General features: G+C 39.8%; 1 protein-coding gene across 1 annotated transcript in view; it reads left to right on the top strand.

Annotated features, from left to right (window-relative positions):
• Positions 1–26,368, top strand: part of KIAA1549 (KIAA1549 ortholog) — a 199,140-nt gene extending 172,772 nt beyond the window's left edge. The window contains exons 11-20 of the mRNA XM_063447620.1: positions 3,724–3,932; positions 4,208–4,335; positions 4,719–4,924; positions 8,610–8,833; positions 11,957–12,101; positions 13,548–13,868; positions 14,384–14,436; positions 23,538–23,686; positions 24,508–24,677; positions 24,989–26,368. Of these exons, the coding sequence (XP_063303690.1) occupies positions 3,724–3,932; positions 4,208–4,335; positions 4,719–4,924; positions 8,610–8,833; positions 11,957–12,101; positions 13,548–13,868; positions 14,384–14,436; positions 23,538–23,686; positions 24,508–24,677; positions 24,989–25,222 (1,839 nt within the window). The 3' untranslated portion in view covers positions 25,223–26,368. The remainder of the gene's footprint in view (positions 1–3,723; positions 3,933–4,207; positions 4,336–4,718; positions 4,925–8,609; positions 8,834–11,956; positions 12,102–13,547; positions 13,869–14,383; positions 14,437–23,537; positions 23,687–24,507; positions 24,678–24,988) is intronic.
• The last annotated feature ends 1,056 nt before the right edge of the window (positions 26,369–27,424 follow it).

Genomic DNA, 27,424 nt, shown 5'->3' with positions numbered 1-27,424 from the left:
AGGAGGTCTCTACCAGACAGCAACTAGAGGTGGTTCCTGGAGTTTCATAGAGTTTGACTCTGTGAAATTAGGCTGGACGTATTCTGGCAGTGGAGTCTCTTTAATTTTTGTACCCAGCTCAGTCATAGTCACAGGTAGAGTATATTAGCCTAAATTGTGAAATGTGGCTTTCATTTACTACAATTAAGTGTTTAGTGAATACATTTTTATATTAGACCAGGTGTTCACTGAACAACATTCTAATCTATTTTATAACATATATAATAAATCTACTTTTTATAAAAATCATCTTGGACCTGTAAAACTTTATTCTGTTTCTTATTTATAGATAGAAATGATACTAAAAAATGCCCCAAAAAAAATAAAAATGATGAGCTTATACAAATCGAGGATAATGTTTAATTTTTTTCTAAAGCACAATAGGTGCATTTAACGTGAGATGATGGACCGATGTAAAAAGCTAAAACTAAAATGATTGTAAGTGCTGAATATACATATAAACCACAATTTAATGATGACACTGTCACTGAAGGTCCCATGTTTTATGAAAACTCTGCTGGGTGCCTCTGGGAATTTCTTTCAATTTCTCTATGGTCAGGACGTACCAAATGTCAGAGAGAATTATGTCAAAAAGATGCCTCATTACTCCCAAAACAACAGGCAATAATAACATACTTGGACTATTAGCTTTTTTGTATACTTTGAGAATTTCGACTGAACTGGGGAAGGCCTTAGAGTACAATCATCAAAGAGATCTCTAACCTCTCTCCCTCCCCTTCCAATACATCACCCAACCCTACTCCCTCCACTGTTCTATGCTCTTTCGCACCTACTACAACGGAAGAGGTTTCTGCTCTGCTCTGCTCAAGTCCTCCCGCCCCACAACTTGTTCTCTCGATCCTATTCCCTCATATCTCATCCACACTCTGTTTCCCTCACTTGCTCTTCCTCTCACTAAACTTTTCAATCTCTGCCTTTCCTCCGGCACATTTCCTTCACCCTTCAAGCATGCAACCATAACACCGATTCTGAAAAGCCCAACCTTGATCCAACTACCGCCATATATCGCTACTGCCATTTGCCTGCAAGATCCTTAAGAGAGTTGTATATGCGAGATTGACAGACTTCCTTGAATCCAACTCTCTGCTTGACCTGCTTCAGTCTGGATTCCGTCTGTGTCACTCTGTTGACACAGCTGTGACCAAAGTATCCAACGATTTAATCGCTGCTAAATCTCACGCCCATTACTCTATCCTAATGCTCCTTGATCTTTCTCCTGCCTTTGACACTGTTGGTCTATGGGATACTGCTCTATCCTGGTGCTCCTCCTACCACTCCCAGCGCTTTTTCAGTGTTTCTTTCTCTGGCTCTGCCTCTTCTCCCCAACCCCTCTCTGATGGCGTTCCTCAAGGTTAAGTCCTTTGTCCCCTACTGTTCTCTGTCCATACTACCTCCCTTGGTAACTTAATGAGCTTCTTTGGCTTCCATTATCATTTATATGCAGATGACACACAAATCTACCTGTCCTCTCCTGATCTCTCTCCGTTTATCTTGACTCTTTTCTCTGACTGCCTCTCTACGATTTCCAACTGGATGGCTGCTCACTTCCTTAAACTCATCCTGTCCAAAACAGAACTTCTGGTCAAGTGTTGCTTCTCCCGTGTCTGTCTCCCTCCAAGTCAATGGCACCACCATCACCTCTACCTCGCAGGCTCGCTGCCTAGGTGTTCTCTTTGACTCCGACCTCTCCTTCACCCCTCATGTCCAGTCGATCGTCAAATCATGGCGCTTCCATCTCAAAAACATAGCTCGCATCCGCCCTTTTTTAACACCATACGCAGCTAAGGTACTGGTCCATGCCGTTGTTCTTTCTCGCCTTGACTACTGCAATCCCCTTCTCAGTGGTCTTACGTGTTCCCAGATTGCACCGCTGCAATCTATAATGCATGTGGCGGCAAAGCTAATTTTCCTGTCCTCCCATGCCTCCCCCCTCTGTCAGTCCCTTCATTGGCTTGCAGTTAGATATAGGGCTCAATTTAAGATTCTGGTGCCTGCTTACAAGTCCCTACATAATGCTGCTCCAACCTACCTATCCTCCCTAATATACAAATATGTCCCATCGAGGCCCCTACGCTCTGCCTAAGACCTACGCCTATCCTCTGTCCGTACTCCCACATCTGATACTTGCCTTCAAGCCTTCTCCAGGGCTGCACCTTTTCTGTGGAACTCCCTTCCTTTCTCCGTAAGACTTTCACCCAGTCTCCACTACTTAAAAAAATCGTTGAAAACACACTTCTTCAGGAAAGCATATCATTTAAACTGTTAGAGGGTTTTCATCCCCCCACCCCATGACTCCTCTACTGCAACTGTCAAAAATAACATACTAAGTTCTCAGTGATTACTTTTCTAGCAACCTTTTTCATTACCCCTACTTATACCCTTTGTGTCACTACACCCTACTCCCTCTAGCATGTAAGCTCATTGAGCAGGGCCCTCAACCTCTCTGATACTGTACGTCCATTTGTCTGGTTAAAATGTCGTGTCTGTTAGTCCACCCATTGTACAGCGCTATGGAATTTGCTGGCGCTATATAAATAATAAAATAATAATAATGCAAAGACACTTGTTAGATTTACAAAAGGTTGCATATTGGTTATTTGGGTGTATTGTGACACCTAGTGGATATAGTTTTCATTGCATGCAATGACAAAACTGGGAATAACATTGGGGATTCATGTATAAAGAGCAGTTCAGTGACAATGTACTTTGGAACTGTCCCTCAAAATTGATCTTTAGACATACAAACTAGTGTCTAAATGAGTGAAAGTAGGCACTGCAAATGTATGCACCAAAATTAACCATTACTATATACAATTAAGTCACATCAATCATAGCACATCCATTTCTTTATAATTAGATTGCATGATTTACGCTTTTAAGGTGTCTTCCTAAACATTAATATGGTCTGCAAATAGATAAAAGGGAAACTCACTCCCCAGGATTTTTAATAATGTATTTATCTACAATATTTGAAGGACACCATAAATACTACAATGCACTGGGCTCCTTTATGTGATAATCTGATACATGGGCTGAGCTGACCTGATAAAACAGACATTCATACTTTTGTATTATCCAACACATACCAGGTATAAACAGTATTCATTGGCTAAGAGCCATCTGCTGACACTCGTTCATAAACAGTTTGACATATTACCCTGCAGTTGGGGACGTCTGGCACCATAATCACTGAGGCATTGAGGTGATCATACTCAGAGTGTCTCTAACAAATATTTATTTATAGAATTAAATGTAAAATAAAACATCCTAACCTCTTTGTCCTTCAACTAGGTTGCAAACTCATTGTTATTCATAGTTATAAGGTCTGACTTTGCACCTGGCACTCACATAGACAAAACATACAGAGAAAGAGAACATTTCTGTTTCTGTGCCTCATTTGCAATGTGTGCCAGGGTTGTGCCTGGACTGAACTGAATTGTAAATTTTATATAAATCTACACAAGTTATAGGTGATTTTCAGTGTATTAATCAGCGGTGTAAGTTCCATAGAAGTGACCGTTTAAGGCAGCCTTTTGGTTTACATTCCCTTAACCATTCCTTCACATGCATGTAATACAAAGTATAATACTTGGACCTGTGTAATTAACTATTAATCATTGCATCAGATGAGACCCTCTCTCATTGTGCTCTTTCTTTCTGCAGCTGCAGGCCCCAAATGTTAAAGGCTTTGACTTCGCTAAACAACATCTGGGTCAGCACAATAAAGAAGATATACTTGTCGTCCATGAGCCACCCCCACCTGTCCTTCATGGACCTCTGAAGGACTCAACCCCATCTGAGAATGGAGATGTTCCAACTCCCAAGTCAAAGGGATCATCTAAACATCTTAAAGGCAGAAGGCATAGAGGAAGGTGAGTAAAGGAGGGCATTACATTACCAAAGACTATGCTTTTTGTTTTGTTTGGATGCTCATTTTGTACACTTTATGTAGATATGAAGGTACTTCTACAAATAATCTACACTAGCCGCAAGTGATATATAAATTTCAAAACTCTTTTATATTGAGTAAAAAAATGAAGTGTATGTAAACAGGGCAGGGAGACCATTAAGTCGTATGCATTTTTTGCATTAGCCAATGATGCATAATATAAATTGTGGTCCTAAATACCAATGTACTTAATCATAGCAGGATTACCCCTTCTGATGCGGGATCCTCTGCCAGTGAACCATCCAGTGGGAAGGAATCAGCGGAGGAAGGATCACACAGACCTTCTGCTCCTCCTCGTGAGACTAACCCACGCTTAACAGTAAAAGGTATTGAGCCGTGTTCCTTCTCTCTTGTCTATGTTTGTGGAACTCAGATCCAGATCTGTCCAAGAGGTTCAATATATTGTTCCCTTAGTATTAAATTATCACCAACTGAGTTATTTGGAAATGTAGCAATGAATGTTCTCCCAAAATCCATACATGCTTTGATAAGTTACCTAGAGATCCCCTTTATCAATGTTAGGATGGTCCTCCACTTCAGAATTATTACTTTGTAGCATACTTTCGATAAATCTCGGACATTTACTACTACAGTAATAGAATTGTTACTTGTATAGTTCAAAGTCTGTTTGTAGAAATTTTCAATTTTTCATAGTGTAGTGACGGACCTTGTTATTATGAGTTTTGTTTTTTTCATTTTGCTTATGCAGAGATGCCAATATTGGGCAGTGGTACGGAGCAGCACTCCTCTGCCTCCATATTTGAACATGTGGACAGGATGTCTCGCTCTTCTGAAGCCAGTAGACGCTTCCCTAGTAAGATTCAGCTCATTGCTATGCAGCCCATTGCAGCTCCTCCTCTACATGGCCTGTCTATGTCTGAGCGCGAAGCAGAGGCTAACAAGATCAACAGGGAGGTGAGAGACAGATTTCTTCTATGGGATATAGATCGAAAAAGCTATGTTTTGGAAGGTTTCATTTTGCAATATAAAAAAAAAATACATATACAACTTGTTTAACCCCTTCACGACGCTCTACGGAAATTTTCCGCCAAGCTTGTTCTTGAGTTAAGGACCTTTGATGGAAAATGTCCATCATTTACTAAAGTTAACCCGAGATCGCCGCGGGTTAACGCTCTTCCGGTCTGCCTCGGTGTGAGCACCGGATCGCGCTGTCCCTGCAGCTGTGATTGCTCTGATAGGCTGTCAGAGTTAGCACATGTGCTGCAGGGACTTCTGATCCGCCTCCCTGCTCTTCTGTGGTCAGTGTGAAGTGCAGGGAGATGGATCGGTGATGATCTGCTTCTCCCTGTAAAAAAATTAAGTTACAGTTAAATCCCACTCCCCCCTTTCCCCTGCTTTAATAAAATTAAGCCATTCCCTGCAAATTAATCACTAACTACAGTGATCAATTGGCAAGGACTACATTTTACTGATTTAACTGAGGGTTAAATTTCATTTGTTTTTTAACCCTCAGCAGTTACATTTATTTTTTAAATAATTTAAATATTTTAAAATTATATATTTAGCTAGCTGGGAGTGGAAGTTAGTGGAGAATTGGGGAATTGGTGTTAGGCTAGCTAGGGGTTACTGTTAAAAAAAAAGTTTACAAAAACCTTTAAAACATTTAAAAATAGTTTTAAAAAAGTAAAAAAAATCCCACCCCCTTTACCCAGTCCTAATAAAAATTAACCCCTTCCCTGCCAGTTGATCACTGTCTACAGTAATGATTTTTTTTAATCCCTGAGGGTTACATTTTATTTATTTTTCAACCCTCAGGGGTTCAATTTATTTAATTAATTAATGTAAATATTTTAAAATTATATATTTTGCTAGCTGGGGTGGGTGGGAGTTATTGGAATTTACTGTTAGTGCTGCTTACTGCTAGTTAGGGGTTAACGGTAAACAAAAGGTTTATAAAAAATTTAAAAGTGTAAAAAAAGAGTTTGCCAAAAAAAATTTAATAAGTAAAAAAAAGTTTCAAAAAAGTTTTAAAAAGTAAAAAAAATATTAAAAGAAACTAGCAGAAAAAATATCCCACACTAAGGTTCAAAATATGCCTTTTGAAACACCCCAGGGTGTATTCTTTAAAAAATGGTATGCATTGGTTGAGTAGTTTGAATAACAAACCAGCTAAACTACTCCAAAATGGAACATGGACACAGCGTAAAACTTCAAAGGTAGAAAAAAACTGAATGGCTGCGTCTCAAATGTGCCCCTTGTCCATCCACATATATCTGGCAAAGGTACATACGAGGGTATTGTTGTACTCAGACGATAACCATAACTGAGCAACATATGACGTATTATACAGCCGTAGCTGCAAAATATACTGATCAAGCTCACTTAGTGTGTCAAAAAGGCAGAAAAAGTGCCTGTTACCACTGCACTTAGTACAAGCTAGTGGAAAAATGATCCCACACTAAGGTTCAAAATATGCCTTTTGAAATACCCTGGGATGTCTTCTTTAAGTAATGGTATGCCTATATGGTGTAGTTGGAATATGTAGCCTGCTAAAGTGCACCTAACACTAGAGCGCCCTATATCTCCCCCCCCCCCCCCCCAATCCATGCCCCCATTCACCCAGTGGTCAATAAAGTAAAAAAAAAAAACGTTATTCACTTACCTGATTCCAGTGCCATTGTCCCTAGGCACTGACCACGCTCCTCCTCCACCAAATCAGTCACTCGGGGGAACCTAATGCATATGTTTGTGTGCACTAAGCCTTCCCCATGGGAAAGCATTGAGGCAATGGGTATTTTCAGCATACTGCACATTCTCATGAAAAGTGTGAAGATGTCCAGCGTCGTTTCATGGAGTCACACCCTGTGAAACTCCAGATAGTGCCTCTAGTGGCTCTCTGGTAGACAGACACTAGAGGCAGTTGTTGTTTTCTTTTTTGTGACAATCTTTATTTTTCTTTAATATTTTAGTAATTCTGTTTTTGAGTATAATATATGACCAGTTATGTTTATAGAGTACGCAGTTAGCTTGTACATATTTTGTTTACATATTTAAGTATGCATTCGGTTTTGAAAGGTGCAAGGCCTATAGAATGCGAATACAATATTCAGTTAGTTGAACAAATAGAGTATCTCATGCCATAGCTAGTTATCAATTTTTTTTTATCTAAAACAAAACAGTATCTTATCATATCAAGGCTGCTGCACAGAGATGCAAAACTGTGTCAAAGTTGAATCATTTTGCTTCTGTCGGGGGGGGGTGTATGTCTTGGTTAGGGGATCGGGTGTGGACAGAGAAGTTACAGTGGACAGTGTGTTACTGTCACATCAGGACGTAAGGAATTTCAGCAGGTTATGGAGGGAGTAAGAGTAGTGGGAAGAGAGAGAAGGAGAGCAAAGTACAAAGTTTTTATTTTTTTTATTTAGCCTCTCGGTTCACCTGTGGCAATAAACATAAACCTTTCTGAACGGCCCTGCAAGGCAGCTGTCATTGATTCCATAGTATAAATCTCTCCCACCCTATCAACCCATTGCTGGAAGGTTGGAGCACCCGCCTGCTTCCAAAGTGTGAAGATTTTAGAGTTCACCATCACCCAGATGGGAGAAATTCCGGGGCATGACCACAAACTGTGGAGCATCGCGCCAGTTTCTGACCCACACACTCTGAATTATCTGCATTCATGCGGTGTAGGACATCAGGGATTCTTTACCAATTAGCCTTTAAACTGTACAGTTTTGGAGTGTACCCAGAGTTCAGCAGATGGGGGACTATGCCAGTCCGTTATCCTAAGTCAATGAGTGGCCCGATAGTACCCGATAATTGATGGGAGCCCAGTGCCTCCCTGATGATTGTGTTGTTACTGCTGGGCTTTACTGACCCCTGAATATCTTCAGTTCACAAACCTTTTGATAGCGGTGGTTATCGACTGAAAAAAATGCTCTAGGAATTATAGCCGGGATTGCTTGAACAAGGTATAGGAGATGTGGGAGGATGTTCATATGTACGGTGTTAATGCGGGCGAACCAGGATATATAGATCTGCCCATAGGTGCATATTAGCCTGTGGGGCAAAGAAAATAGGGAGGAAGTTCACCTGGTAAAGTTGGGATAACTCTCTAGGTAGCCATATGCCCAGATATTTGAGTTTCGTCTCACACCATGAAAAATGGAATTGCGACCGGAGGTGCGACTCTATTTCGGGTGGGTAGCTAAATGTTGATTGTCTCAGACTTTTCCATATTTAGTTTTAGGTTCGAGAGCTGACTGTACTCTCGGAAGATGTGCAGAAGGTTGGGTAAGGAGAGCAGTGGCTTTTCCAGGAAAAAGAGCATGTCGTCGGCATATGCTGCAACACAATGTTCCATGTGTAGAAGCAGTCTTAGTACTGCAATGCAAACAGGTTGTTTTCCAAACTCTGCAATGTAAGACATTGTAGGTTTAGGAGAACATGGACTCTGCAACCAGACCACTTCAATAAGATGAAGTGGTCCGGGGTGCCTAAAGTGTCCCTTTAATCTTAAAAAAACAGAAACGAGTTGGGTATATATGTAGCCACATTCCACTGTGGGCACTTTAATTGCTCTGACAGTGCATTTGAATAGTGATGTTCAACCATGTGACAAGACTGTTTTCTTAAACAGATTCAGACCACACTACGGCACAAATCAGAAATAGAGCATCACCGTAATAAGATTCGTCTTCGAGCAAAGCGCAAAGGTCATTATGAATTTCCACTGGTGGACGTAGTTGCCATGACAGACACAAAGGAGCGTCAGCGCATGTATCGCAAGGCACAGATGCAGTTTGATAAGATTTTAGACCCAATCACTGGTGTTCCCACTGTGTTTATAGAACCACGAAAGAGGTGAGTGGATTGTTTTTATATTAAATGTTAAGGCAAACCAATATAACATGTCTTTGTTGTTTTAATAAGTCTGCTGTGTTTTGATATCATAAATGTTTTTGTTATAAAGAGCAATTTTTATACAAATTGCTAAATGTGAAGCAATCCTGAAAGAAACCATTGGAATCCAACTGCTGAGCTCCCCACATATAGTGCTTGGTCTTAAAATTGCTCTTTACGAATAACTCAATAACCTTTTAACCATGATGCATATAATGTATTTAAAAATAGTGTTAACGTTTTTAAAAAGTGAAAAGCATGTTCATGCACATGTAACACAGTAAAGAAGTTTAAGCATGCGTGGGATATGCATAAGGCTATCCTAACTATAAGATAAGGCCAGGGACTAATGAAAGTATTTAGAAAATTGGGCAGACTAGATGGACCGAATGGTTCTTATCTGCCGTCACATTCTATGTTTCTATGTTTCATCTTGGAAAGTCCCAGAGCAGCTGCTAATTCCAGGATCTATATATTCTGCAGTCTGACAACGCCTTAACCAATATCAGTTATTCTCATTGTTTATATCCTATTAACTTATGAAAAGCTTTTTAGCTATATAGTGAATATGAATAAGTAAAGAAGGATGGTACTATTCTCACATGTTAACATGCAGCATTTTAGATCTGGACTACCCTTATGGGTGGGATCAATCTGATATGCAAGTGGAATAGGTTCTCTTTGTAATGGCACAAGCAGGGCTCGAGTCCTGCAGGAACGCGTGGGAACGGCGTTCCTGCACTTTTTCCCCAGCAGGAACGCCGTTCCCATTACTAGTCCTGCAGGACCCAGGGCTGGCACAAGCGGCCGGCAGAGCAGGGGGGAGCACAAATCCCCTCCTGTGGCTGGGGACTCGGATTTCTAAACTCACCTCTCTCCCTGCAGCCTGCAGTCAGTGGAGTGGTCGGCCTCTCCTGATGATGTCAGGAGGAGGGGGCGTGACTTTCACTGCTCTTCTCCCAGGACCGCTGGGGTGTCCTGGAAAGATCAGAGGAAGTCATGCCCCCTCCTCCTGACACCGCAGTGGTCCTGGGAGAAGAGCAGTGAAAGTCACGCCCCCTCCTCCTGACATCATCAGGAGAGGCCGGCCACTCCACTGACTGCAGGCTCTAGATCCTGCTCCACCCCTCCTGTCCCAAGGTAAGCCTTAGGGAGGGGGAATGCACTTTTGGTTGTTTTTTTATTCCCTCCTTAGGCCCTGTCCCTTCCTCCCTCTGCCCCTGTCCCCTTCCTCAGTCCCCCCCCCCCCTCCTAAGCTCCTGTCCCTCTTCCTCAGCCCCTGTCCCCCTTACTCAGGCCCTGTCAACTCTCCTCAGGCCCTGTCTCCCTCCTCAGCCCCTGTCCCACTTACTCAGCCCATGTCCCCCTTACTCAGGCCCTGCCCCCCCTCCTAAGCCCCTGTCCCCCTCCTCAGCCCCTGTCCCCCTCCTCAGTCCCTGTCCCCTTACTCAGTCCCTGTCTCCCTCCTTGGGCCCTGTCCCCATGCCTCAGTCCCTGTCCCCTTCGTCAGCCCCTATCCCCTTCCTCAGCCCCTGCCCCCCTTCCGAAGCTCCTGTCACGGGCGGGCGGGAGTGGATCTTGGGTGAGTTCCCGTACTTTTTTACCCAGGACTTGACTCCTGGGCACAAGTGAGCAAAAATTAGTTTGAGACCTGAGCTAGGCTTTACCGGAGGGTAAACTATGGAGTTTCTCTAAGTTTTGTCTGTTTTGTCGCAGAGTTCTCATATTCTCTGTTTTTGTTGCAGTGTTAATAGAAGTTGCCTGGTGACTTCTGTTAACTGATGTAAATCAATTTATTCATGGTTTTCACGAGTGGAGCCAATAGCATGCCCTTTGCTGCACCTGTATACATGGGTTTTTAAGTTACATATATTTAATGTTTCTGTGTTGTTTTTTTTCTTCTTTAATTGCTTCACTTGTCTCACCACCTTCTCTTGGAAGTAGAAGACAATGGTAGTAAAGATAGGGTTCCATGTTTTCTATAACATTTACTTGCATGATGCTCCATGGAATGCATTATTGTACCTTAACTGCCTGGAGGCTCCTTATGAAAAATGAATTGTGCAGAGTTGTATTAAATACCCACATTGCTTACAAGATGTATATTTTATTTAAAAAAAAAAAAGTTATTTCTTACACAGAAACAATATGACCTTGATTTAATTTGTGGATAAACTTAACAAATTACTAAAATCTGCAAGAAAAATATACCAAATGATTTATCTACAGAAGTCAACATTGAAGTCTATGGGAAGTTTTGTAGATAAATTATTTGGAAGATTTATAACAGATTTGATTTATTTGAAGCTTATCAAAAAATAGTCAACATATAATATGTTGTAGCTGAACCTATTTTTAATGCATTATATAGGTGACACATATGTGCAAAAAAAGTGCCACAGCAGATAGACTCCTTGAAGACCAGAAAGAGACTCCGATAAGTAGGAGTGATTCTTGTCTATGGTCTTTTTTTTCCCCTTCTTATCCTATAGTTCACTGTCCAAATGAGATTTATGGGAAATGTAGTTTACCCCAAGGTGTAGTTGCACTCATCACATAAGATAAGTGGAACTGCTTAATAAGCTGCTTGCAGCCATATTTAATTTAACAATCTCCCATGTCACTGATTTCACACATCAACAGCTCAGACTCTGGATAGAGGTGGGAAGAGATGTGCTTTGTATGCACCCACACAGAGTTATCACAACACACATATTAGATGCCGTCACAACCGATTTTAGATGGCAGAGGGGGAAATAAAATTCTTCCGTTGGCATCAGTGATCAAAAGGGAAGTCCTATATCTGCAGAACTTTTTACAAATAGCTAACCTTATATTCCATGATGAAAAGGAAGACTTTGCACCACTTCCTATACAATACGCATAGCTTATTATGGTTTTGTTAGTGACTCGTTACCTATTCCTGTGCTGGACTACTTACCTTACAGGAAATACTGAACGTGAGCTCCTTGCTTGACTGGCAACATGTGCTGCATGCATCACTTTTATGTTCTATTCTTTGTCTTCCTTTATGTTATTAAACTTGGACATAAAAAAACAAACTGTTTTTTATTTATTTGGCAGTTCTAGAGCAAGGCGCTCTCCCAAACAACGTCGTAGACAGCAGGGGTCTGGTAGCCCCCCTGGTGCAGACAGAGATCGCTTGATAACTACTGATAGTGATGGTACCTACAAAAGACCCCCAGGAGTCAGCAATTCTGCCTATGTGGTATGTTGAGTGATTTATTGAATTGTGTGTCAAGCTCATTCATGTCTAAAGCAACTTGTATTAATAATGAGCATATTTGCCCAGTGTTCAGTGAATATTTCCATGCCATCTTTTTCATACATGCTCAGTTCCTCATGCACATACACATAAATAATCACCCTTAGTGTCATAACTAACCACACCTCGGATTCTCCCAAAACTTCTCCTGGATCTGCTGGTCAGAGGTGATGGAATGCCACGTCCACGTGATGACACTGCTTACAACCGCATTAAAGGGAAGCCAAAGCAACTTTGTGTTGCTCAATGATTTTGCTTGTGTTAAAAAGTTGCCATCAAGCTCCGTGAGATTGAATCTCTGTGTAACAGACCTGTGCTTGCTTAAAACGTTTCTCCCGAACGCTCCAATCCCTGATATCTGGACTCTGCTCTGACTCTGCTTACTGACTGTAACTCCCATCACACAATTTATCATTATTAACTTTAATCTCTTCCTTTTGTTCACATCTGAGCATACATATAATATATTTTAATTACACTGCTAAGTATAATCTAAGTTGGTAATTAAATGATCTATTTTCACCTTATTTATCTGCGGTTGAGTTCCTTAGTACTTAAAATCCAAGGATTATAACACTCAGCATATATACATACATAAACATCTGACCTCACACAGTCACACTCTTATTTACAGGCATGATTATGTACACTTATATTTATACAAGTTTACATACAGCATCTACAATCATTCATACACACAATCTCACTCATGATTACACACATTATTTCTCATACTTGGATAGGTACTCAAATCAACGCACACAATCTTTCTTATATATGCACATAAGTACACACCCACCTGCAGAAGGCATTTCAGCATCTCAGCCTTCTGCAGGTGGGTGTGTGGCTTCTGTCTGCTGTGTTACTGTCTGCTGTGTTACTGTGAAGCTTCCTGGCAGGGTTGGAGTTCAGTGGCCTTGCCATTAGGGTACTTGAAAAGTGGGGCCTCATCTTTCATATATGAATGGATTGGGTGCTGTGTGGTGGAGGATGTGATTGGATTCCATAGATGTGTGGAGCAAGGAATGAGTGCATTGTTAATGGAACTAATATGGTGTCCATTCTTGAAGGAAAGAGAAATCTCTATTGCTGTCACTGAGCTGACAGAGGGTGATAATCCATGAAATGGTGGCGGGAAGTAGTGGACTAGAAGATTTCATAGTAATACAAAATCTTTAATTAGCCATTATCATCTTTCATGTCTCTTTTAAATGTCTCTTGGTCATCATTTGTGTCTTTTAAGAAATATTTCCCTCTATTAGTATATATAATCGAGGTTATTACAGCTTAAATATTTGGGTGTTTTGAATATAAGAAGAATTCTTTCTAATAAGTGATATATGTAGTACTTAACAATTACATTTCTTTTTTTTTTTTTTGTTTTGTCAGTCGGACCCAGATCTCCCCTCTGACAACCCCACTCCAGTCTCTGATCTAGGGAAATTTCCAGGCTCCCCGCATCGCCCTCCACCTGCACAGTATGTGGCACCACAGCCTTCCATTGAAGAAGTACGGCAAACTATGCAGTCACTGCTTGATGACGCTTTCGCTCTAGTAGCTCCAAGTAGCCAAATCTCTGGGACACCAGGAGTTACACAGACCGGTGGTACTTCAGGGCAGCAGCCAGTTAGTAGTACACCTGCTCGTACAGGGCGGAGTTTTGCACCCTGGGGTAGTCCATATCCTGCTCATCAAGCATCGCATTTCAATGTAAGTAACAGAGGTGCAATGCATACAATGTATGTGTATGTATATTAAATGATTTGATCTGCGGGGAGATCATATTTTAGAATCCCATAGTGCATGGATGTTGAAATCATATATGCAATTATTTCTTGAAGGTCTATAATGCATCTGTAGTTTGTGTGCACTAATCCGGGGGAAAACCAGGACATACATATCAGCCTGCTCGAGATAAGTGAAAGTTACACATCTGCCACCATTTTAAAATCAGCAGCTAAAAGATCTGCTGCCAAGAACTGTAACCTCCACTAATCTCAGACATGACTGGGACATGTATGTCCAAAATATCATGCGATATAGAAGGTACATAATGGTGAAGCATATATTTGGAGAAAATAATGCCATCTAAGGTTCTGGACACATTTATAAAGCACTCGACTTCGCGTCTGCAGAACCCCTTGATAGCATTATTTTCTTATAATATTTGGTACATAATTAACTTGAAAATACAGTAATGTAATAACTATTTATTTCATTTTCAGAGGTACGTGGATTATAATGTGACACAGCCGTCCGCCCCCAGTCTTCTTACTAGGTAACATCATTGGCAGTAAGATAGCGCTTGTGCAGTGCATTGTGGGTTTATGAGTAGGATGTGTTAATTATGGGGGCACTCATGTCTGCTGCACCATACTAACTGGACTATGTGCTTTTGACGAAACGCCGACCTATCATAGTCAGAGAGAGCTGTGATTTTCCTACAGTTCCTGGCATTGCTTTGTAAAACAGGAGCAATGTTATTGTATGGTACAGTCATAGCTCATTGAGTTTGAGCTGTGCTGGGACTGCTGATTGTATACACAGATTAGCCAGAGTCCTCAAGTTCATTTCTTCCTCCTGGCCAAAAAAAATAAAAAAAGCAGTTTCCATGAGTTCTCTAAGAAGGCTCTAGAAGTTATTCTTTAATAATAAATGTCTGCTTGAACAAGAATCCAATTAGCCATTTTTATTCATTTTACTCTTTACTTTAATTTGGCCTCAATTTAATATTTCTGTATAAGCTTTTAAAATAATTTAATACTTTTGGGCAAACTTTTAAAATATTTGAAGATTTTTAAAATTTTTGATATATTAATTTATTTTCACATACAATATTTGTTTTGATATTTTAATATTCTGAAAAGAATAATTCTAAAAGTGTATCTAATAATATTAAATCTTTTGAAAAGCTTATCCTAAAATATTAACTTGAGGCCTATATGCTAGAGAATTTCAGAGAATTTCTGCTCTATACACAAGAATTTGGGTCCAAGGAAACAGAGGAGAAGGTTCTAAGCATTTTAAAACATCTTCACTTGCAGAACTCAAGTGTTGTGCAATTTAAAGTCACAGAAGGAACAGTCGTCTGGCTCTTGTGCGATCTTGAAGGGACTCTCCAGTGCCAGGAAAACATATCAATTTTCCTGGCACTGCAGGGCCCTACAGTGGCCCTCTCCCTCCCACTCACCACCCCATGTTGCTGAAGGGGTTAAAACCCACTCAATGACTTACCTGAATCAAGCACTGGGTCAGGCTTCGCCCACGCTCCTCGTTGGCGGGGGAGACCTAATGCGCATGCAATTCAATGCTTTCCTATGGGGATTCTGGCGATGTTGGAGGTCCTCATGCTATGCATAGCATGAGGACAACCAGCGTTGTTTAAAACACTTTTTGTGTTTTAAGAACACGGAAGTCCCTCTAGTGGCTGTCTGAGAGACAGCCACTAAAGGAGGACTTAACCCTGCAAGGTAATTATTTCAGTTTATAAAACCTGCAATAATTACACTTGCAGGGTTAAGGGTGGTGGGAGTTGGCACCCAGATCACTCCAATTGGCAGAAGTGGTCTGGGTGCCTGGAGTGTCCCTTTAAGGTTTTTGTTTTTTTGGTTAATTTCTCACATGTATTTATTAAAAAGAAGAGACCAGGGGGGGCGGGGCCTGACAGCCAAGATGGCCGGCCGCACAATATGCAAGCTCCTGCCATAACGGGCACAATCACAGCGATACCAACGAAATTGCCAACGATGGCGGCACAAGGTGACCGGGGAACGACTCACGAGGCCAAGGGCCACAAAACGGTACCTCTCCGGAGCCGATGCGCGGCAGGAAACCCAATGCCGACCATGCGGCCTACAACAGAGCGGGGCCTGCGGTCCGGGGGAGGCGGCCGATCCCCCGCCGTGAGCCGCACTTCCCAGCATGAACACAACACAGCCCTGCTCCCCCCCCCTCTGGACCGGTGGGGGACATCCCGGTCCAAGCTGGAGACGAAAGCCTCTGCAGCAAAACTAGACCAATCGAAAAAAACGACCAAACTGGATTGCGAAGGCCAAACCAAGATGGCGACTCTAACACAGCCCAAGAAAAAGCGCACACTTACCAAGCCTCCCGCGCACATATGGGAGTTCTGCGAACGGCTACGTGCCAGCCTCTGGAAGCGGCTAAACGCCCAGAGACAAGCCTTCAAGCTGGCGCTGAAAGAGGCGACGGCCTTGATCCGCCCGGCAACACGGCGGCACTTGGACGGGAAACCCCCTCGTGGCTCCAGAGCGGCCCCCCGAGGGGAGCAAAGCAGAAGACCGGCACGGCAGAGAACGGCGCCGGGCTTGCTGAGCACCAACACTCGCGCCCCCATGCTTCAGAGCGGGACCCGCCAATGTGCAAGACCTGCCCCCCTGTCGACTGCCCAGGCTGTGCCGGGTGGCAAAGAAGATGGTTGCCGGCAGACACAACAAACAGAGGGCCCACCCACAACCTACAGGAGGGAGCCCGAACGGACTGTCCACAGACCTCTGCAACTTGCGGCCCAACCCTGGCGGGAGAATTACAACATCCAGCGGGGTAACCCCCCACTACATCCCTCGTGGCTGCCAGGACTCACCCAAACGGGCGTAGGCTGATCCCATAACATGTAGCGACCGGACAGCCAACAGAATTCGAGTCGCCAGAGCACCCCAAATTGGACTCAACCAGCGGTATTTTGTGACTGTTCCTGTGTCCTATCTCTCACGACTTTGCCAATGTCTTGCCTGATTACACTATCTCTAAGGTATAAAGGTGCTACCTCCATATGGACACTCTCCTATGTACCTCTGGGTCTGATCACGGCTCATGCAGTCCTAGCTAGCATGGGTTGGGTTCGACCCACGTTGCTATGATGCCTTTTAGCCATCCCCATAAGCTATAGCTGAAGTCCCAGTGCTATGCCTATGTTTTGTTATTATATGATGCATGCCTGCTATTCTCTAAGTACTGCATCAACATACTCCTGGGTTAGACTGAGCCTGTTCAAAATACTAGATCGAGCAACCACTCACCCCCTGCTTACATGCTTACATTCTTTCTTGTTGTTACTAATTAATATCACCAGCACTATGCAGGACAGCGATGTACTTACGTTGCGAGAGCAAGACTAAAATATAAAAATGTGCATTGCTTCTATATACCAAGACGATGTGAAACTGTATGATTATTTCGGTTTGCCCTGCTGTCATGGCATTGTAGAATATACTGTATTTCTCAGCACGACAAATATCTGCCATCACTAGCCCATGCTAAACGGTGACACCTTTCATGCAACTATAATAATCGCTCGTATAAGCAGTGTCTGAAGCCTAGCCTAACTAAATAATCCCTGCTAAATGTTTTTTTTTTTTTCTCTGTTTTAATTCCCTAGTCTGTTAGGATGATCTAACAACTCAGCATGCTCATTACCTGTTTCAGTCATATAAATTACACTAATTATCCTGTTCTAACCAACACTACTGTAATGTTTTAAAAAAAATGTGCCGTTAACCTTATTGTTCCAAATGTTACGCTTGAAACTGTGCTCGAGGAATGCTATTGGGGCACCAAGAGTTTATATGTTATTTCTCACTCACTGCACAATAAAAATAAAGAATTAAAAAAAAAAAAAAAAGAAGAGACCAGATCAGGGATAGTCAAAATGTACATCCAAGATAAAAAAGAGAACCAAACTTTAGTCATTAAAATTAATAAAATAAAGCAAAGGAGAGCAAGATTGCACCTAATCGAAATTGGAATATGCCAAAAATTATACAAGTATAATGGATTAAAAAGGGTATAAAAGTCTTTAACCCCTTAAGGACCAAACTTTTAGAATAAAAGGGAATCATGACATGTCACACATGTCATGTGTCCTTAAGGGGTTAAAAAGAACAGCAAAACTGGATAAAATTAAACATTCTTGGGGGTTGAGTTCTCGTAGTTCCAGAAGTACATGTAAGACATAAGAAAGAAGACTCCAGTGGTACAGTATATAATCAGATATGTATACAATATTGTATAGGTTCTATTCTACTCACATTTACGAGCTATATCCAGCTCTGATGTGTATAGCGTGAAGTGGAATGATCCCCACTTCTGGGATATGTGTGGTAGGTAGTTTCTCCAGATATTTCCAATGATAGCAATTCCGGACCGAGAAAGTAAAAATGGCAGATATAGTGCTCACTGTAGCAAAAACATTTTAAATTATTCGCAATAGAAGAGATGTACTCACATTTCTTTGGGCAGACTCACTGCTCGATGAGTAGGGCGCTGGTGGTATATTCCCCATCTAGGATTCTTTAGTCCTCGCTTGAGATGGTAAAATCAGAGTGACAGGTTTAAAAAGGTATTAAAAGATTCCTTTATTGGTATAAAATAAATAAAACATATCTACAACGCGTTTCGCCTTGCAAGGCTTTATCAAGTAGATAAAAACAGATAAAAATAATCAACCTGGCATCTCTTGGTTTATATAGGGAGTAGTGACAATCAAATTGTTCGGTTTTGGCGCCAAAATGACGTCATAGGGGCGGGTCAGTAACAATATTTTGTAAGAAATATAAAAAAGCGTTTAAACATTTCATTCATAAATAAACTGTTTAGTTAGTACTTATGTAGTAGATCGCTTATGCAAAAACGAGGCTTATTTTAAAAGTTACATCGTTTTTTAATATATCACGTGATGTTCTGCATAATTTCCGCGTCATGTGATAGTCTATGTGAGCATGTGTGGGGTGTTCTTTATTCTGCGCATGTCTCGTAGCGGATGGGAGGGGAGTGCGGTGATAGCCGCGCCGTCACTAACCCGTGGCAATCCACGTCATCTGAGTGAGTAACTGCATGCTTCCGCATCACGTGAGCGGCCTTTGAAAGAAAAGAGAGATATAATATAATCTCTCTTTTCTCGCAGATACAACTTAAAGTTTCAAAAGGAACTGCACAGGGGAGCATTGATATCTCTACATAACAGCATTGATATTCAACATAACAGTATTAATTGAATGTGTAGCATAAGTATATACATATGAATAATTCAACATAGAGAGAATAAAAATGAACTTAATAAAGGCAAAACCATAAAACCAATACCCAAACTGAAGGATAATATTAAACTGTAGATAAATATGTATGAAGAAGGGCACTCATAATAAAGCTAATATTGTTATAAATAAATAAAATAAATAGTACTATATGGAAAATTGGAAAGAAACTGCAAAATATAAAATGAAAATATAAAAATAAAGATAAAAATAACAATAAAATTAAAAATAAGATGAAATACAAATAAATAATAAAAAATAGGCATTGAAAATAAACATAAATAAATTTAAAAATGAGAGCAGTATTATAAAAACTTGTGCAGATCGAAATCCGCATTGAGACCTTGTGGGGCAAGAGCTTTTAAATTAAAAACCCATTCCATCTCTGTGCTTCTTAAAAAAATGTTGATGTCACCAACTCTCCATGGTACATTGCATTTCTTTATCCCGACACATTTTAAAATTTTAGGATTTTTCTCATGTACATAAAGTGTTTAGATACTGAATGATTTTCGTATCCTTTGATTATATTACGGCAGTGTTCTGCCAACCTTATTTTTAAGCAACGAGTGGTCATGCCCACATATTTTAGCCCGCATGGGCATTCTAATAAATATATAACATTCCTGGTGTTACAATTTATAAAATCTTTGATTACATAAGATCTATTTGTGATTGTGGATTTAAAGTGTGTAGTTTTTTATTTGACCTCACAATTAGTACTTCTTCAGACTGTACACTTGCATTTAAAAAAGCCCATAAGTTTAGTTAAAAAGGAGGGGGCTGGGTTGTGCAGATTTTTGTAAAAATGTATGGATTTAAAATTCGGTGCCCCTCTAAATACAATATTTGGTTTGTCTGGAATAATGGTTTTTAAAATGTTGTCTTGTTTTAATATATGCCAATGCTTGTTAACAATTTTTTTTCACAATGTTACTTTTATTACTAAAATCAAAGGTAATTGGCAATGAGATAGAATTGTCAGTGTGTTTGTTTTTATTTTTTAAAAGTTCGGATCTATTTGTATTTTCAATGAGTTTTTTTTAAGTAGTTCAGATTGATCATCAAAATCTTGTAGACTTGAACAGTTTATTCTTAAGCGAAGAAACTGACTTTTTGGAATACCATGTAGCCAAGGTTTGTAGTGGCAACTGGATATATCTATTATATTGTTGCTACAAACTTTCTTAAAAAATGTTTTTGTATTTATCTGATTTTTGTGTATAAAAATGTGTAAGTCCAGGAAGTTAATGGAGGTCTTACTATATTCCCATGTTAACACAATGCCATTGTTATTATTATTGAGATAGTTTAAAAAATTGTTGAGGGAATTTTCGGTTCCTTCCCAGATAAAAAACATATCGTCACTATATCTAAAATAGGTCACCAGGCTTGCCCTCCATTCATGCTCTCCCAAAATAGCCACTGTTCCCCATTTGGCCATAAACCTGGTGCCCATCGCTGTGCCTTGTTTTTGTATGTAAAATTAGTCATAAAACCAGAAATAGTTGTTAGTTAAAATGGTATAAATGCATTGTATAATAAAAAGTATTTGTTCTTCTGGAATTTTATTTTCTAATCTTAAGATTTTTTTCTACTGCTGCACAACCCTTGTCGTGTGGTATGATAGTATACAAGGATTGTGCATCACGTTACTAAAAAAATAGGACTCTTTCCAATTTAAAGTGTTTAAAAATCCGAGGAGAGTCATGGAGTCTTTTAAAATAGAACTCCATATTTTTGACTGATGGTTGTAGCAAGATGTCAAGATATTCTGATAAGTTAGATAAAATCGACCCGATACCTGAAACAATAGGCCTACCAGGTGGATTTGTTTCATTTTGTCGTGAGATAATTTATCGTACACTTTCGGATTGTTAAGTTGTCTCATAGCTTCATTGGTATATATTTCTTTAGAGTATTACTATACCTCCCCCTTTGTCTGCGGGTTTTATAGCAATTTCTTTGTCTGTTTTCAGCTCTTTAAGTGCTATTTGTTCCACCTGAGTTACATTTTGATCAGCATATTTGTTATTTTTTATTTTATCCATATCTTTCAGAACTAATTTTTCAAAAATTTCTAAGGCACCTGATTTAGAGTTTGCCGGATAGAACTTTGAGCGTTTTTTTTAAAGAGGTAGATATTATTTTGGGATCATTAGGTGGTTCCAAAAGGGGAGGGGGTTATGAGTAGGGTGGACATTTGACGTTTGGTTATGAGTAGGGTGGACATTTGAATCTCTATCGATAAAAAGTATCTTAAGGGTTGCTTTTCTAATAAATGTATTGACATCTAAAACAGCCTGAAAGGGTTTAAAAGCATTTGTGGGTGCAAATTTAAGACCTTTAGTTAAAACGGATATCTGAGTGGATAGAAAAACCTTTTGGGATAGATTAAAAATTCCATGTTCCTTTTCGTTAATATTGGTTACTGTCTCTCTGAGCTTTCTCTTTTGTGATCTTCTCCTACTTCTCCTTCCTCTAAACTTAAACTTATTTTCCTTACTCTTGTTGGATAAGGAGTTTGAGCTTGTGCACTTGTCTGTGTGAATTTCTAAAAAATAATCTTCATTATTGATTTCAGAGTCCACAGAAAGTAGCTATCATCTATTAGTGTGGTTATAGTGAATTGGTGATTTAGTTGTGTCATAGTTTTTGTATGCATGTCTCTATCTCTGTGGTCTAGTGGTGATTGTTTTGGGGTTATTGTATTGTGTAGATGAATGAGCAGTGTATCCATTTAGGTTACGGTAGTGTGGTGAGGTGGGCTGTTGTTTAGGAATGTGTTGTGAAGTTTTACGATATCTGGGTGGAGACTGTTGATGTTTTATATAATACTGGTTGGACGATGGGTATTTTTTATATCGTGGTTGGTATTGTTGTCTTTTGGGTGAATTGTGAAAGTGGTACTGGTTCCTATTTGGAGCTAAATTGGAGATAGGTCTAGAGGTGTAGTGATCCTGGGGTGGGTGATCAGTATGGTAAGGATATGACTATGTCACTGAAGTGTATTTTATTTATTTTTTAGGTGAAAAGACCTGATCTGTTTGTTCGAATATTCATGTTTACCACGAATATATTTTTTTACCTTTATATGCTTGGTATCCATTTCTACTTTTCTATTTTATTCTGTATGATTAAGGGTTTTTTTGTTTTTTTTTCACATGTATTTATTAAAAAGAAGAGACTAGATCAGGGATAGTCAAAATGTAGATCTAAGATAAAAAAAGAGAAACAAACTTTAGTCATTCAAATTAATAAGGATACAAGTAGGAAGGATAAGGTGAAAGTTAACTTATTAACCATTTACTCCTACTCCTGAGTTGAGGGAGAGATCGCCAAGTTTGAACTTTGTTCTAGTAAAGGCTCTATTTTATTTTCTATTAGTACCGATCACACTGTTCAAACGTAACAGATTCACTTTCACAAACATCTTATCATTACTACTTTTATCCTTATTATTTGTAATGTAACAAATTAAAGGTAACTTAAAAAAAAAATAAAAAATTTTTTAAACCCTGTGTGACATGCCATGATTCCCTTTTATTCCAGAAGTTTGGTCCTTAAGGACCTTCAGTATCTTCAAATCTTCAGGATCCATCAGTTTTGGTGTAATCTTTTTAAATACAGTGTAAAAATACAGGTTATGAGCAATTAAAGAATTAATGTGACTGCTAAAATAGCAGATTTATCAGTAAACTATACTTCGTTTGTCTGCCTATCTGACCACACATAACGTGCATAAGCAAAACATGCAACACCACAATTCGGCTCAAATTATTTAATTGCATGTAAGGACCTTTTTCTAAACACTGTAGAATGTTACATCTTTGTGAACTCATATTAACTATTTTATTTGATTTACAAAAGTGGTTACTTATAAATAGATAGATTCTTATAATCAAATGAGTACTCTTATAAATAAAGAAATAATCCATGTAATTAGTGTAATTAGCAACCAAGTAAATCACACCCTAAATTCAAGTGAATTGTATTTGTGAAAAAAAAGAGGAGGAACGCATTTAGTAGAAACGGAAATTGTATAATATCACCTGAAAAATGTGACATGTAGTTTTGCACAGGCATTGCTAGTCATTCAGGAAAGTAAATCTGTATGAGACTGATGGCTCCCAGAACTGTGTGTTATGGTCATATTGAAGCATTCTGATTCCAGGCAGGAATAAAAATGCCTTCTATCACTCAGTACAATTTCCAATGTCTTCTTTAATATCTGGGCAATTTTGAGCTAATTGAGAGACTTGTTACTGGCTATACACATTATATATTAGTCACTAAGATTGTTCTTAATGACGTTTTTTTGGAACAGAAGTCCAGGATTTGGTTCTGGTTTCCTACCCCCAGCAGAGGCAATACCATCAGATTCTCAACAAGCAGATACCCAGTATCCAGCTAGGGGAATGTACCCAGAGGAAGTGCCTTCTGTTGCAAGACCACGACCCCTAGGCAGCACTGCAGGTATGTGAGTGATGATGTCATATGTTGTGATGCGAACCATTAAACCGGATTGTACATTGTAGTGTTTTTAACTAGAACAAGCATTGTGAGTATTTACTACGATTCTGTTATCCACTTTTTACCCTTTTAATAATTATAACTTGGGTTTCTGCTAAACTGCCTTGATTTACATTAGTTAGCTTTCTAACAATTACTCACCATCTAATTAACCAAAAGCAGATGTTAGATCTCTGTGTTGTCTATTTTAACCATGTAAAGAGTCCGCTTGAGCCTAACCAATCCTAAACCTCAGCTTATTATTAGTCAGTTGTATTTTACTTTTATCCCAGAATTGTTATGTATTATGAAGTCAAAAATGATGGGTCCTGGGCGTTTTTAAATGGATTTAATGTAGCAGAGCTACAAGCTTGTCCATGGATAAAGGCATAAGGAGATGCTGAAATGTTGGGGTTAGATTTTGAGGCATGTGAGTTTTAGCTTGGTTACAGGGTCTTGATACACATTACATTTAGTTTGCATAGCATGTTAAGCCTGTGTCACTACCGATTTATAATTGATTGAATTTGGAATAGGAAAACTACACTCTTTTCTTATTGCTGTTTTCTACATTTAATCTGCTTGCTATTGAACCTTGAGTGCTTGGACCAACCTTTACTTGTACCTACTAATTTATAATTGTAATTGCTGGCATGTTTGCATTTTTGTGTTAGATCAATAAAGTTGTATTTTCAATTGGCTGCTGTGCATCTATGCATGTAGCACTTGTGCAGCAGTTTTTATAATATGAACTTGAATTGATCACTTTCTCTCTGTTGTTAAAGGGTCTGCTCAGATTCACCAACTGACGCAGGTGGGAATTGCCAGCAGAATGGGGGCTCAAACCTCAGAACCTCAAAACAGAGTGGGACAACAGCCATCTACAGGTCCTGGCTGGTCTTCATATTATCATCAGGAAGAGGAGAACACACGAAATGTCACTCACAGAGATCCTGTAAGTGTCCTGTTTTAACAAAGTATTACATTGTCAATCAGAACACATACATTTTGTTCTGATGTAAGAACACATACATTTTGTAAGACTATTGCAAAAATGAGAACATTACCATTGATTACAGTTGGAAAATTAAGAGAACTAATGTAATACTAATTGAGGGATTCTATGACTGCAGCTTTTTGTTTTTGGACTATAGTCTTTTAATACAGAAGCATGCTTTCAGTTATTTTAAAAAAATAAGTTATTAAGTCATTCATTTTAAAAAAAATGTGAGATAAATTAATGGCGTACGTTTTATTTACATTTAGAGTCACTCGCATGGACCCCAGGATTATGGAGCACCACAGATGTTCTCGGTGAATAGAGGCCCTGTACGTCAGCCTTTGCCCACCTCTCATCTTCCACCTCCAATCTGTTACCCATCAGGGTCAGCTGAGGACCTCCACCCTAGCCATTCTTCTGCATCCCTCATTAAGGCCATCAGAGAGGAGCTTCTGCGCCTTTCTCAGAAACAGGCGTCAGTGACCACTTACCATAGCTGATTGGGGCTGGGTACAGCTGGCTTAATGTCTGCTTCCTATGGAAGCCAGCACAGGTCTGAGGAGCACAGAAGAAGAAGGAAGAGCCAGTGCTGCAACAAAGAAGAGTTTGGTGGACGTGTTTTGTAAACCAGATTGGAGCTGTTGTCTGCACATTGCAGTAAGGGCCGAATGAAGGCTACAATGGTAGATTTGCACATTCTTATACTGTACATGCAAAACCTAGTACAGAGGTTACACTGGTATAAACTCTCACATAGGAACAGGGTCTGTTTTTTGGCAGTTGGGGTCCATATGAGAATATTCTACTGAACATGGGAAAAACCTGGAGATGACAGTGGTCAAGGAAGGTTTGGCCAGTCACCTACGACTTAATTGTGGCCTAATGTGGAACCGTTTTCCTAGATGAACAATGTCAGGGTTGGTCTCACAGGTCCAGTGCTACTGAATAGTTTTCAGTATGCAAAAACTAAAAGACTAAAAAAAAATAAAAAAACAGTAGCTGAAAACAGACCGAAAAAGCTGCAGGGCTGCAAATTAACATTGTTTACTGATGAATCTTAAACCGACTTGTAATCGTTATCTACAAGGTCTGTGCAAGTACTTACCTTATCTCTGACTTTTGCTAACCTCAGACACCATAAGCAGTAGAGGATTAATATGTAAAACATCTGTCAGAATACTGGTGTTATGCAAATAAGAGGAAATTAAGCATAGCTGTGCCTAAGTGCTTACAATCACAAAGTGCCATATATAACACTCACAACGAGCAATAATAATCCCTGTATGATTTGAAACATGGAGGCACAGGGCATTTGGCTGGAGAACTGACACTTTAGTGAGATGTGGGTTACTTGTTAGCACTTGTGTTATGTTAGGGAGATTATGGGAGTCTTTTGGTCAGTATCAGTGTCTTCTAGGCAGAGCTAGATTTAATGCGGCTCTGTCATCTTCTGGGATCTGCGTATTTTCCAAAGTCCCCTGATGGTGACTTTGCTGTTTGCAGTGCAGTGGATTGGGTGTACAGGGGAAAGTATGTTTTACATACTTAAAGATGTCCTTCACACCTGCGGCCATGACCATCTGGCGGATTTTCTTCAGCTCCTAGCGTTTTATCTGCCAGGAGCCCACATCAGTACTTTATTACATGCATTGGAATACACTACTGATGTCTATGTAGGATCCTGCAAGACCGCGGGAGCCTCCATAGATGGTGCCTTTTTTCCCTCACAGCCATCACTAGGGACAGCTGAGTGAAATGACAAAACTTGCTGGCGGTAGCTATGCTTTTTCTCAGGTTTTGTCAGGCTTGGTAAAACTTTGTCTAATATCTTTCGATTGCATTGGATTTTCAGAGAAATTCCAACACAGTCGTTCTGAGTATTCCATGAAGATGTAATCTTTATGAAATACTCTGTTTTTTAGGAGGATCTGACAGAGCCACTTTAAGAAAAGCCTTTTAAATGCTGCACAGTCAGCCGCAAACATACTAAAATTTCTCGTCTGTTCCTGATAAACATATCTACTTAAGCAAAGGGCATATGCCGGTTAGAGGAAGTACTTTGTATGTAGAAAGAAATATGGATCCAAAGGAGAGGCTCACTGTTTTGTCACAATAGCTTGTCAATCAGTTTGGCTTTTTAAATCATCCTGGTATTGTTGAAAATGGAGTCTGGTCTGTAGCTACAAGAAATCCAGCATTATTTTGTGCATCCCACACCAGGGACACGGATAGCAGTTTGATTTGGAAATAATAGTTAACCCCTTAAGGACCAAACTTCTGGAATAAAAGGGAATCATGACATGTCACACATGTCATGTGTCCTTAAAGGGGTTAATCATTCACTATTCATGTCGATGTGTGCGGTTTATTGTTATGAAAAGTTGAAAGAAGACTTTGAAAAGTTTTTGACTGTAATAGGAAAACCGGTAAATTCTTTTCCTGATCATTCACCATTGCAGCATTAACTAATAGGTTAGTTTCTATCCTCACAGAAGAATTGACAGGGTACAACTGACTCAAAAAACCTAATAAACATTTACAATGGGACATCAACACTATATCTGCTCAGGCACACAAAAAGTGACCTCTAAAGGCTACTGGTAATACATGCAATCACATGGAACATCATAGATAAATAGAGCACTAGTGGCTATAAGAAATATTAGCTTCCTAAAATACAACTTGGAAACATGTTTAGGCAA

Source organism: Pelobates fuscus, chromosome 3, assembly GCF_036172605.1.
Source record: "Pelobates fuscus isolate aPelFus1 chromosome 3, aPelFus1.pri, whole genome shotgun sequence".
NCBI lineage: Eukaryota > Metazoa > Chordata > Amphibia > Anura > Pelobatidae > Pelobates > Pelobates fuscus.
The sequence above is the reverse complement of the archived record's forward strand: the minus strand, read 5'-3'. Positions and strand labels throughout refer to the sequence as shown.